The following is a 14,165-nucleotide window of genomic DNA, read 5'->3' on the forward strand; positions in this document are numbered from 1 at the left end:
TGCACAAATAAATTGGCTTTTCTAGAGAATACCTGCTAACACACAAGTTTTTCCTACAAACATCCAACAACAGCCAGATGACAACGGTTCATAGATGGTAAATGTTATCTCACCACAACTTGAGTAGTTTGGGGTACTTAGAGAAGAACCTGTGGTCTATTAGACTTATAGACTGAGAGCATGTTTGATATTTACTGTGCAGGCAGATCATCAAGGGTCTTATGTATATAAATTATATTGTGAGAGTAATAGGCAGCTGTTGGAGGTTATAAGGAACCTGCATGATGTGATCTGATTTCTTTTTTTTCCAGGCTATTATACTTTTTATAATGACAACGCTCCATGTAATCATATATAGCATGTGCTTGGATCCACTCAAGTATCACATATAGCCCTATTAGACCTGATTAGACTGGATATAAATTGGACCCTGCCTGACTTAAGTCATTAGTTGGGGCTTGTTTACAGGGAATCGAATGAATTCCTAGACAAAAACTTTCCCAGGTTTCTGCAGAATTAGAGTAATGATAGCTCTCCTTATTTACCATTACAGTGAGCTGTCTCCCATACTGTCACTTTAACATGCAATAAATACAACACACACACACACACACACACACACACACACACACACACACACACACACACACACACACACACACACACACACACACACACTATGTTGACTCATGGTACTATAGGTTTCATGTTTTGCAAGTGTTTGTATATCAGGTCAGTGTCCTGGAACATCCCTTTTAAAGAACGTGTGTAATTCTGCTGTTGTTATAGGAGATGACACAACTTTGTGCGTGTGTGTGTGTGTGTGTGTGTGTGTGTGTGTGTGTGTGTGTGTGTGTGTGTGTAAAAAAGAACCTAACCCAGTCTGAAATGTCCTACCTTTTGGCTAACTCTGCCCTTCATTTAGCTCTTGTGTGTGGTTATGCATGTGTCCTTAGCTGACTTTGTCCCTACCTGGAAGTGTGTACTGTCTGTGTTGTGTGTAAGAGACACAGCTGTGTTCAAGTATCCTTAAATTAGAGGTGATCTTCTTTGATTGATTAGTACTTTTTATATCTTCAGTATGATTTAAGGACTGAACACAGCACGTTTTTGCTCTTATTTGTCTGTATTTCTGAAGAGTTGCAGGTGGTTTCCAGTATTTTTTAAAGGTAAAGGACGTTTGTTGTGTTTGACATATATTAATCTTATCTTTAACCTAATTGTTGCCAAAAGAGTGAAAAAATTATTGCCATGCCAGCTTTATGTTTTGTCGATGTACAGGGTGTTCACATTCATATACTCAGTGTGCTGGGAGAGCACATGTTGTCTCCAAGGAAGCTCTAATGCTAAGTGTGGTGGTGCATGGTGCAGCTTTTAGTGTTTAAAATTTATAAAAGCTGGGGAGAGAAATACAATTTTCCAAAAACAAGTATAAAATGGCATATGGGAGGAAAAAGACCCTCTTTGGCATTTCACAGAATTCAGCAGAACAGCAACACGCGGCCTCAATCCCACCACTTCCTGCTCTGTCTAAACTTGACATATCAGAAAAAGTGTAAAATCTGAGTTAATGCAGCTTTAGATAAAAGTTATTCATCATTTACCACATTGTGGGAAAACTCACAGTCCCACAGTCAAAATTATACTTTGGAGGAAGAATTTGCCTTTAAATGTATTAAAAGTGCCAAAAGTAAAAGTGCTCATAGTAAATAAGGTGTCATCATACAGAAAAACCGACCCTGCCAGTGTTGTAACCTGTTTACATTTGTGTGTCTGGTTTTTTTGTCTGCTAGGTGTTCTCAGGGATCTTCACAGCAGAGATGGTGTTGAAGATCATCGCTCTGGATCCGTACTACTACTTCCAGACGGGCTGGAACATCTTTGACAGCATCATCGTCTGCCTCAGCCTCATGGAGCTCGGCCTGTCCGACGTCGAGGGACTCAGTGTGCTACGCTCCTTCAGACTGGTAAATCCATGAATATAGCCACATGGGTTGTGTTCAAACAGAGGAGGTTTCAGCTGGACAACTCTAGGTGTTCTCCATGTGCTAAAACAGCGTGGCTTCTGAGACATGTAGCTGCTGATATTCATGAGATAATTTGCACATGTGACAGATTTTTATAAACTGACTTATGTATTAAAGGTTTTTGAGAAAAAGACTTTTCTAAAGGGGTTTCACTTCTCTTACAAAAAAGCAAAGAAGTTAATATTAACACTTGATTCTCAGTGAAACAGGTGTTCCAGCTAAAAATAAATAGATAAATTAAATATGTCCTGTCTAGGGCCGTTTTAGGGCCTAAAATGCTCAAACTGCACGGTAGCTGAGAATACGTTAAGACACAGCAGTGGTTTCATCAGAAGTAGAATTAAAATAAAGTAAAAGTAGTAAAGAGAGAAGGGAGAGCTGTGCTGCTGCAGCTGGGTGACTGACAGCTGAAGCATCAAAGAAATGGCAGCGATCGGTGGGATGTGTGACAGCACGCAGAGGACGTGGTGATTGGCCAACTTTGCTGTGCTGACAAATGAGGAAAACAAGGGGAGGACAGTGGCTGACAACATCAATCGAAGACACACACACACACACACACACACACACACACACACACACACACACACACACACACACAGAAACAGAGAGATCCTTGAAGCCTGTCTTCATGTGTCTGTGTGAATCTCTCTAAGTGTCACTCTGGGTATTGTCAGGTTCTGCCAGAGGCAAACACACTCTAATAAACACACACACACACACACACACACACACACACACACACACACACACACACGTACACTTTTCCTCAGTGTTTTCTTTATTTCCTTGTTTTACCTTTGCTCTTATGTGTTTTAATTCCTTTTCCTTCTTTTCGTGTTTTAATTGTCTTTCTCTTGTCACACAGTCTGATGTTGTCCTTCCCTTCTCTGTTTTGTCCTCTGTTTCTCTTTATCTTCTGTTGTTGGTTTCTTCACCTGAGGAGTTTGCTCAAACTAAAAGATGCTAATGACGATTCAACATACACACCTCAGTTATTACTTCCTTAGTTATTTATCACACAATGATTATTTCTTTATTACTTTATTATAGACTGACTTTATTTTGAAATCCTCTTTCTTTTCTTCCTCCCAGCTGCGGGTGTTTAAGCTCGCTCGCTCTTGGCCGACCCTCAACACCCTGATCAAGATCATCGGTAACTCCATGGGGGCTCTGGGAAACCTGACTCTTGTCCTCGCCATCATCGTCTTCATCTTTGCCGTGGTTGGCATGCAGCTGTTTGGGAAAAACTACCAGGTAACGCCGCTCACAGCCTTCATGTCACTCAGATTTGAAGACACAGGTTCATTACATGAAGCCGTCTCTGTCCTGTTTCCCTCCATCAGGACTGCGTCTGTAAGATCTCGAAGGACTGCGCTCTTCCTCGCTGGCACATGAAGGACTTTTTCCACTCGTTTCTCATCGTCTTCAGGGTGCTTTGCGGCGAGTGGATAGAGACTATGTGGGACTGTATGGAGGTGGCAGGTCAGCCGCTCTGCATCCTGGTCTTTATGCTGGTCATGGTCATCGGAAACCTGGTGGTGAGTGACCTTTGACCTGTCATTTTAACCTTTGCTTTCACTAAAACTGCTGGTTGTTCTTGCACTGCAAGGACCATGACCTCCAACACACGGATACAAAGGATTTATACCTCTGCATTGACTTTATGCAGAGTCTACACCTTAGGGTGTGCAAGTGGCTTCAATCACTGTGAGCGTTTATATTTGTCTGCGTCTGTCTACAAGTACTCTAACAAAACGCTAGTTGATGGTGCGGTGTCTGTGGCGCTGTGTTGAGTTGGTTTGGTGTCTTACAAACAGTGAAGTTACCCGGTTACAGTAAGTTTTTCCAGTGACTAAATGTGACATACGAATCTGGAAACCTGAAGTAGAGAGAGATTATCCAACACAGAAGTTCTTGTCTTTGCAGCAAGACCTCCAATAAAACACAACATCAGCATCAACATAGGGTCCACAGTGATTGTTCCAAGTAAGGTCAGTCAAAAAGGACACATGAAACACCACTTTCCAGATCTCTGCAAACAATAAAGATCTGCTCGACTCTTTACGTTTCTTCAGCATGTTACAAACATTAAGTTATGCGTAAGTGGTTGGTCTTGGCCGAAACTGCAGGGTCACATGGTTCAGATGGTTAATGGTGTTTAAAGCCACTGAAAAGCAGGTGTGACACTTTGCAGGCATTTTTTTTTCTGAATCTTCTCTCTGAATTTTTTAAACACACATAAATATTAAATGTGTAATATTACAAGTGTGGCGCTGTAAGGAGCTCTGACTTAGTCCAACATTCATGTAATGGAGACAGTGTGTGTACGTAGAACAAGCGTTATCACTTATACATACACACTGAAATACACACAGATGCACAGAGAGGAGGAGAGGAAAGATTTCCTTTCTTCTGATAACTATCTGTCATCTCATCTTGCACTACACCCCCCCAGAGAAACACACACACACACACACACACACACACACACACACACACACACACACACACACACACACACACACAGTCTTTTATTTAGGGGTCATTTTACCTGCCTTATTACGAAATTCACCTCACCCTCACCCAGTCCTTACTTCACCCCCTTAACATCTACACCTCTAAACACTTTGTGTGTGTGTGCGTGTGTGTGTGTCCTAATCAGATGGATTCAGAGCAGACAGGAGGTTGTAACTGGAGAGGAGAAAGTCCTCCTATCTGATGGTCAACACCTGCACACAACCCCGGACTCAGACATAGTGGTCTTTCTATACCTGTGAGGACACTCACTGTCTTAATGCATTCCCTGTTACCAATAACAACTAAACCTGATACTAACCTGAACCCTGAAACCAAAGTCCACTCAAACAGCCCTTTTCTTGTTATATACATGCATTATTTTTGTTTTCCATCTTATGTTCTTATGTTCGAAGGAACAAATATGAGAACGAAGAAGAAAACACTGACTAGCAAGTATTATAAAGATGTACATAAGGAAGAGATAAAAATAAAATGTGAATTGTTTTTAATTTTTGGAGGAAAAAAATGTTCTAATATACTGCTGCACAACCATATTTATCATTTACATACTCTACGAACCAGTGGCAACACGTGATGCCATGCTGCACCACAGTGGGCACCAGCTTTTATTTCTGGTTTGAACACAAATGAAAGTTGCATTCATTCAATTGAAAAAAGAACAATCCACAGTATAATCTATTCCAACTTCCAAATTCAGCATATAAATACAAAGACACTTTTGAATCAAGTCCTCTACAGGGAGACAGGTGAAGCTACTACGATAGTAGTGACTTAACAAGAGGTCATGACTCAGAGATGTTAACAGCACTGATCAAAGAAGCTGATGAAGAAAAAAACATATCAGTGGAAGAAATATATAATTATATGGCGTCCTTCAGAGACGGACATACAGTGAGGAAAGAAAGAAGTAAAACAAGTGAAGAGTGAAGAAGGAGACACAATGGATTGAAAGAATTAGGAACCAGCAACAAAAGAAAGGGCAAATGAGTATATTTATTTTTCCTTTTTTCATTTTGTTCCTCTGACTTCTTTCAGTCATTTTAGTTATTAATAAACACTGAAGTGTGTTCTCATATTCACCAGTCAGTGGATCGTGAAGCGAGTGTGTGCGCAGCAATAATAGAGTCCCATTCATCTGTTTAGCTTAATGGTCTCATGGATATTTAATAATGAGCTCGGTAGGTCAGACACACACACACACACACGGTCAACAGCCTCTTATTCTTCTCCTGTCAGTAGCAGGAATTGTATCTCCTCCTGCAGAGGGATACGCTGACCCAAACACGTGTGTGTGGGTTTGTTTGTGTGTCATGAAACACACAAACTACCTGTCTACATGATTCCATTTTAGGTGATTTATCCCCTTAGAAATGACCTCATTTTGTACTGTTCAGCATTTGTGTGCGCGCGCATGTGTGTGTGAAGGCATTTATACATACATGCATGCATTCATGTGTTTCTGAGCGATTCTTTTTTTTTTACAAGATGTCAAGTGTAGCACTTTGTAAAAAAGAGAAAATACATGCATGGAGGAAGACCTAAAGGAGGGGAGACAGAAAGTACGAGTTACATTTTTAAAAAGACAGAAAAAAAGAAGCCACCGGGGAAGGAAAGCCCACAAAAGCAGGACAGAAGGCAGAGTAGAAAAATAGAGAAACCAAAAGCAGAAAGAAGAAAGAATTGAGGAAGAATGAGATCAGGAAAGGAAACACAGTAATAACAGGAAGTAAAACAAAATAAAAGTAAGAATGAAAAAGTAAAAATGGGAAATGAGAGGAGAGAAGAAGAAGAAAAGAAGGAAAGGAACAAAGGAAGGAGGAAGAAAGAACAAAGTAAGTTGTTCATCAATATAATAAAATAATCATTGAATAAATAAAGGATGGACAGAATGTGGCAATAAAAAGGGAAGAGAAAGGAAGATAGAAGACAGTTAAAAATAGCGGCAAAAAGAAAGAAGGATGTACAAATAAAAAAAGAAGCATTTAAGGAGTAGAAGACATGGATTTAAAAAAGAGTGGAAAAGAGAGAGAGTGAAGGAAAGGAGAAAAACAACCATAACAATAAGAAAGGTAGGAAGAGAGGACAGAGGGCAGGAAGAAGGAAGAAATAAGAAGAAGAAACAAAAGTAGGAAACTGAAGAAAGTGAAGCAAGAGAAACATGAAAGGAAGAGAGGATGAAAAAGGGAAACTGGAGAAAGAAAGAAGGAAGAAAACAAAAAAGAAAAAAACTGAGAGACGAAAGGCAAAGGTGAGCAGGTGGGAGGGAAACCACCAAGGAGGAGATGGAGGAAACGCAGGAGAGAGGCAAAGAGGAATGTGTCAAACCTTCGTCAAGGAAACAGTTGCTAGGGATGATATGAACCTGGTTACCGTGGCAATGAAATACCCAGAAGACACTGGGACAGTGGAGAAGATGAAGTGATATTCACACACAAACTTCTCCAAGAGTTATTGTCATGGTTGCAATTGTTCCTACAACCAACAGAAGGATGTTTTAGTGATGCAGCATCTACTGACTGTAGTAATTCTGACATGGGGGAAGGAGGAAGTTAGGTGACATATTTGTAGAGCGAGAAATTCAACGTAGGGAAGAGGTGCAGATGGATGAATGCAGAAAAAAAAAAAGCACTGTGCATTCAGTGGCTCCCAAATACAGAGAGGTGGGGAATTACCTTGTGACTTTCACACACACGTAAATGTGTCACGGTGTGTGTGTGTGTGTGTGTGTGTGTGTGTGTGTGTGTGTGTGTGTGTGTGTGTGTGTGTGTGTGTGTGTGTGTGTGTTCCTGCAGGCAGTAGTTGAATCAGTGTGCAGCAGTTCAGGTGTAAAAACACAAACTACATGAAACACTTAACTGATGCTCATTTAAAATCAGCTCATGTTTTAAAACCTGCTGTTTTTATTGAGACATTAGGTGCGTGTTTCTTTCTTCACAAAGAGCCAGATTTAGCATATGAAACTCTACATCCAGATGTTTCCAGCTGCTCCTCTAGAGTCAGTGAATTAGGTTTTATGTGCAGGAGATATTTATCTGGATACTAATGTGATGTTTTCCAGAAACCGCGCGACGACTTTGTTCCTCTGCTTTTACTTTGAAAGGGTTTCCTCTTTAAAGTTGAATTCCTTCTGTGTCCTGCAGACCTTGTTTCTGAACACCTTTTATGTGTGTGTGTGTGTGTGTGTGTGTGTGTGTGTGTGTGTGTGCGTGTGCGTGTGTGTGTGTGTGTGTAGCAGCACAGACTGAAGCAGGTGAGACGATGTTTAATTTGCTGTTTCTCTTTATGACAAACGAGCGGCTGAATGTGTTTCCCTGAGCCAGCAGCTGAACAGCAGCACACCTGCCATGAGACACTCCTGTTCTCCTCCTCCTTCTGTTTCTACTTTTTATTTCATCTCTTCTCCTCTCATGTTCTCCTCTCTCACATGTTTTCACCAACTTTACCCATCATGGCTTTTTATTAGACTCCAGATCAGCAGTTTGAACAGTCGAACCACACTGACTTGATTAATTGCATAAAATGTGGTTTTGATAAATGGTGGATGGACCATTTATAATAGGAAGAAACATCTGGATGGAGACATTTTTAAGCATCTTTACATTTACATTTACATTTAATCATTTGGCAGACGCTTTTATCCAAACAACCACACAGGGACGGAGGAAATTGATAATAAAATGCATAATTAAATGCAATAATTTCAAGCATAGCTGTCCTTTTACTCTGACACATTAGTGATTCTCACATTGTGTATTCCAGTATAAAAAAATCACTTTTCTACATTTTTCAACAAAGTTAACAACACATAAAGCTTCTGTTTGGTTTTAATACATTTATTTTGGGCTATTACCCAGAAATAAATGATTCTCTCTATGAATCACCTTTTGTTTTCTCCTGGCATGCGGTATTTTTGTGTTTGAGTACATTTTGGCATCAAGTGGAGATTTAATCATTTTCAGACCCTTTGTGCAATAACCAACACATAAATACACCTACATGGACAATTGTTTTACCTCAATTTCACCATATTTGCAAATGCTTTTTGGCAACTCAGGACATAAAACCCTGATTTAGAGTTGAATGACCTTTGATTTTTAGTTGTATAGATTCATACATGTGAATAAACAAAGATCCATTATTAAGTATTTATTAGATGTAGTGTAGTTTAGTGCATATTTGACACAAATAAAGCCTAAAACACAAATACAGGAAAAGATAAATGAAGAAGATCTTGTTGGAATCTGTGAAAGATATAAACAAACACATTCAAATTCTGAAAAGTACAGCATGAACATTATCTATCCTGCAACATTATCCTGCAAATGATGCGCACTACAGCATATGGTACAAACCAACAACACTAACAGATTAATGGATAAACAGCTCCTCTCTGCGTGTCAAGCTTTGTCTGACTCCCACTGGTTTAGTGGTTCTCTCCTGTTCCTCATCTCTCATGTACCAAACTATTTTCCCAGGAGCCCTTGCTCCTGGGAGTTTGTTGCGACGAGGAGAAGCACCAAAAACAGATCATGCTAGCGCTCATTCATCACCACCACTGCTTCTGTGTGGACCCTGTAGTATTTCAGGTGTGTGTGTTTGTTTGTGTGTGCTCGACTGTTTCCAGGAGAGAAGCTGCTTCCCGGACTCACCTGCCTACCTGAGCTGAACTTCAGTCTGATTCAGAGCTGCATGCTTTCATGCAAATGTGCAAACAGTATTGGGATGTGTTGGCTGTTTTGCTATTTGTCAGGACTGTTTCCTATGCAGTAAAAAAGAAGTCCCAAACATTTAGAATTGTCTCAATCTGATACAGCTTTCTTGGTTTTAGCATGTGATTCACATATGGATATGTCACATGAATCATGAAAAAATATTAAAGGAAGCTGTGGGCAGTCTCTCTTAGACTGGAAATCCACCAGCTCCATCAAGTTAATTCACATACTGAAATCAAATAAATAACAAAATTACAATAATGAGAAATTTTAATCAGTTTCAGATGTCAGACGATGTCTTCACTGAGTTGAAATACTGCAGTTTGTATTGCTGTTAACCTGTATTTTACTAGAGAAGTGTGTTAATAAACAATAGAAACTCCTGTGAGGAACCTGCAATACAACTGACCAGCAGCAGAAAGTACAGTCTCCAAAATACAGTTCAAACAGAAGAAATGTCAAATCTAATAAGTAAATAAAAAACAGTAACAAAGGCTCTCACAGGACGTGAAATACAGTGATGAAAAACACATATTGAAAATAAAATAAGTAAATTATATATTAAAGGTTTTGGTTCAGCTGTGCTGTCATAGACCTGAGCTCGCCTTTCTCATTTCACAGATTCTGTGTGTGTCTGTCTGTGTGAGGGGGTTTTTGGCCCAGTTCCCCTGACTAATTAGTCAGTCCAGTTAATGAGTTAAACGAGGTGAATTGTGGGGGATCAGGTGGTCCACTGCACCGGAAACTGACACTCACACATGGTTCTTTCTGTCACCAAATATAAACACATATGATTCATGGGAGCACACACACACACACACACACACTTTATCCTCTCTGTGTCCATCCCACCCAGAACAACAGGTCTTATTTCAGTCTGATTGTCCTGCTTGATGCAAATAAGTATCCTGAATATTCAAATCGCCTAAAGTCACAAAAACACATTTGCTGGAAAACAGGAGGAGAAATAGGTGAAGGAGTTGGTTCTTCTCAGACGAACATTACGCTTGTTCGCCTCACAACCATTTTCAGCTGTGTGATTTGAAGGTCTCCAATGTACTTAAATCCCAGGATAAATTTCAACCCAAGACTTCCCTTAAGGTCGATAGTCATAAACTATGTTCCATGAACAGCAGCAGAAAGGGATCAATAACCAATAATTCACGACACACGAGTGTCTGTAGACGGCACAGAGAGGTGGCAACTCCAGCTCCACAAGCTGCTGATCATCAACTAATATATAATGTTAACTAGTTCTAAGAGATGATTTTAAAGCCAGTCAATATTTTTATATTAACACTGAATCAAATTAATGTGTGATCGGACAGATATTACTCATCGTGATGAATCTACAGAGATTTATCACCCAATTCTGCTGTTAGCCTTACTTTGAAGGAGCTTTTTGGCCTCTTTTAGCTCCTTGCTTTGGTTTAATGGCACATTTACTGTCTATAGCTTATTAGTATTCTGCAAACCGATAAACCCTCAAAGCTGCAATGATTAGCTGAATAATCAGTACGTTGACCGACAGAACATTGTCGTGATTTTGATGATAAAATAATCGTTTAAATTGGAGCAACAGGAGACAAAACCAGAACTAAAGAAGAGCAAATACTTACTATACAAATAATTTCCTTACAAACATGACTTCGATATAATGCAGCTTGTTTTCACTGCCCCCAAGTGGCCAAATCTTATGAATATAGGTTATTTACATAGTTTATTTAGCAGCAGATTTATCAGATGAAGTTTTCTGTCTTCTATCGTTCTGTCAGTGATGTGTAAATGGTTATTGGAAAGCAGCAAGGTCATTGGTCGCTTTGCTGGGGCATGCTCCCGTGTTATCCAATCAACACCATTGATCTATTGGCGTATAAGTGCGGCCTGCAGCCAATCAGACAAGCAGCACTTTGGGCTGTGGGGGTGTAACAGCTGCACACTAATCAGTAACACAAACAACACACACACCACCAGCTGGGATCAATACACACACGCACACAATCACACGTGCATACACTAAAAATTGACATGCTTAAACATACAAGCTAAATTTAAAAACATGTAGGTGTATTTGTACCATCACTATGTCTGTAACCTCCTCATATACCATCAGAACTGGTGATGGGGTCCATCACAATCCGACACTTGGTCACATCTGGTCTGTTACTCATCTGCCAAAATTAATTTGAATTTAAATATTTCTAAATACTTTCTCAACAGAAATGTATGTGATACATTTAGATTAACTACATGCTCTGTAAATAATTAATCTGATTATTTTTTATTGATTGACAACTTAAAAAAATGGTTTCAGTGAGAAATAGTTATAAATCAAACAGCAGTTTACACCATGAACTGTAATCAGAAGTAGGAAGCTGCTACATGACCCACCTGACCTAGATTCTGTCACCCAAAATAAATACACACACACACACACACACACACACGCACACACACACACTTAACTGTGGATTAAGAGAATCCCATCTGAGAAACAGCAGATCAGTTACCAGGGATCATCATTCAAAACACACTGACCTGTGTGTGCACTGTGCAGGGAAGCACTGTACCGTATGTGTGGTGGGTTAACAAGGGAACACGCATCTAGAAGAGGGTGTGGTAGAACCAGTGGAAGCTATATAGTGTTGATCACAATAGACTGGAACAATCAGCTCACTGATGATTCAGCTGTTTTTAGACATGCTTGCAGCACAGCTCGAGGGACGGCATGTTTGTGGTCCTGAGCAGATGAATCCTAATGACTTTTGCGATCCCTTGACTTTTCCTCAGGTGCCATTTTGAGGTTGACATCTGTTGTTTAGAGTGATGAAATAAATGAGATCTGCCGTAAATATTGTAGATGAACTGGTGAATTCTTCAGACTTCTCCTCTCACATTCACTTAGTGAAAACTTCAACGTGTAACACATGAATCAGGAACTGGAACTACAGCAACTAACTTGAAATTCGGTGCACAGATCCCCGGAGACCTGCCAAGTTGAAAACAAGTCCATCAGCCTCAGACATCATTTTTGTTTTTAGTTAGTGTTGCATTATTTATAATAAAAAGAAAAACGTATATGTCTTTGTTTGTAATCCCACCTGTCCGGACATGTCTAATGATAACCACCTTTTCTCTCTGTGTGTCTCCAGCTGTTGAACCTCTTCCTGGCTCTGCTCCTCAGCAGTTTCAGTTCCGACAACCTCTCAGCTCCAGATGACGACGGCGAGATGAACAACCTGCACATCGCCATCCACAGGATCACCAGAGGCCTGGCCTGGTGCCGCAGACAGGTGCCTGTCTGTTAGTTTGTCAGGTATACAGACTGTCTGACAGTCAGTATACCTGTTTGTCATCTTGTGTACTAGGACTTGTAGAGCCCGTGGAATAATCTGTTCTATATCTGAATTACTCTCCATCTGTTCTGTGTCTTGTGATGTCTTTTATTTTCTCGTGTATGATGCAGGTGGTGGATTTCTTTAACGGAAACCTGAAGCGTCGCCGTCAAAAACGAAAAGAGGCCAAAGCTATGATGAAGCTGAAACGCCTGAGTACCATCCACAGCGAAGCCAACGGAGCTGTCATAGGTTTGTTTTACGTATTCGAGCATATTTTCAAAAATGTTGAGTTGCTCCCAAAACTATACCAGAGTCACTTCAATCTGATTTATAAAATAAATATCTCTATTAAACTCTTCATGTCTCCTCTGTCTGAGTATCAGTGAATGCACCAACTGTTAAGAAAAATAATACTCAAATTATTAATGAAAGTTTCTTAATGAATCTCCTCTTTCTCAGGCCGTCATGTGGAGAAGTACGTTGCGCCGGAGGACGACAGCTACATGACGAACCCTAACCTGACCATCAGCGTCCCGATTGCCCCCGGAGAGTCAGACGTGGAGTTCCCAGAGGAGGAGGAGGAGGAAGAGGAGGAGGAGGGGGAAGAGGAGCAGACCGAGGCCTCTGAGGAAGAGGAGGTAGGAAAGACACACACACACACACACACACACACACACACACACACACTGCACCTGTGTCTGACGTAAACAAGCTCAGGTGTGTATGTGTGAGTCAGCTGTTGTTCCCCCTGAGGTTATCATCTAAACACTGCCTGTCTGTCAGCTTCTGTGTGTGTGTGTGTGTGTGTGTGTGTGTGTGTGTGTGTGGTAGGAAATGTGAGCGTTGCATCAGATTGTTGTGGTGAAGAAGAAGATTGTGATGTTGTGCTGATGTTTTCTGGATATATTAGGACATTTTGTTATGGTTATGATGTCGTTTGACAACCAACATAAACACTGGGATACATCAAGACACCTCATTTACAGTTAATGGTGCATCTACAGTTATAGTGATGCGAGTGATCCAGCTCCACTGATGTCAGCATAGGTTCAAACAGGTGGTTAGTTTGTTTCTTAATTTGCTATCTGATCTACTCTCAGCTGTTGTCAAGAACGTTGGGCAGTAACTAAAGTACCATCACCTATTCAATGAGAGGCTGCCCGTCTTTTGCAGAAAGGTGCTGATCACATTCACATGCTCTCACACATTGACGCCTGGAAGCCGCCCAGTACAACCACAGTCTGACCTGTCAGCAGCTCCTTGTTGATGAGGGAGGCTGAGCCGATGTACAAAACGAGTTTCCTCTGCGGGGTGTCTGGACTCGTGTTAAGGTTAAACTTTCAGAAGAAGCTTGGAGTAGATCTGCTGCTGCTTTGTGCTCTAAGTAAACCAGTTCAAATGATTCATCCACCTAACTGAGCGTGACTCCTGGACGGGAGGAGACCACAGGGCAGAACCAGAACACTGCAGCCACCAAGACCATGATAAATGCCAGAAGATGTGTGGATGTTCTTACTCATACACTTCTACTATCACTGGTTCCGTGT

The 14,165-nt window shown here is 40.7% G+C and overlaps 1 protein-coding gene across 3 annotated transcripts in view; it reads left to right on the plus strand.

The window, feature by feature from the left end:
• LOC113163497 (sodium channel protein type 4 subunit alpha-like) overlaps positions 1-14,165 on the plus strand; it is a 124,144-nt gene that overhangs the window by 72,318 nt on the left and 37,661 nt on the right. For all 3 annotated transcript variants that reach the window (XM_026362194.2, XM_026362193.2, XM_026362192.2), the window contains exons 16-21: positions 1,794-1,967; positions 3,123-3,284; positions 3,374-3,568; positions 12,433-12,573; positions 12,747-12,867; positions 13,078-13,256. In XM_026362194.2, the coding sequence (XP_026217979.1) occupies positions 1,794-1,967; positions 3,123-3,284; positions 3,374-3,568; positions 12,433-12,573; positions 12,747-12,867; positions 13,078-13,256 (972 nt within the window). The remainder of the gene's footprint in view (positions 1-1,793; positions 1,968-3,122; positions 3,285-3,373; positions 3,569-12,432; positions 12,574-12,746; positions 12,868-13,077; positions 13,257-14,165) is intronic.

Source organism: Anabas testudineus, chromosome 2 (assembly GCF_900324465.2).
Source record: "Anabas testudineus chromosome 2, fAnaTes1.2, whole genome shotgun sequence".
NCBI classification, from domain to species: domain Eukaryota; kingdom Metazoa; phylum Chordata; class Actinopteri; order Anabantiformes; family Anabantidae; genus Anabas; species Anabas testudineus.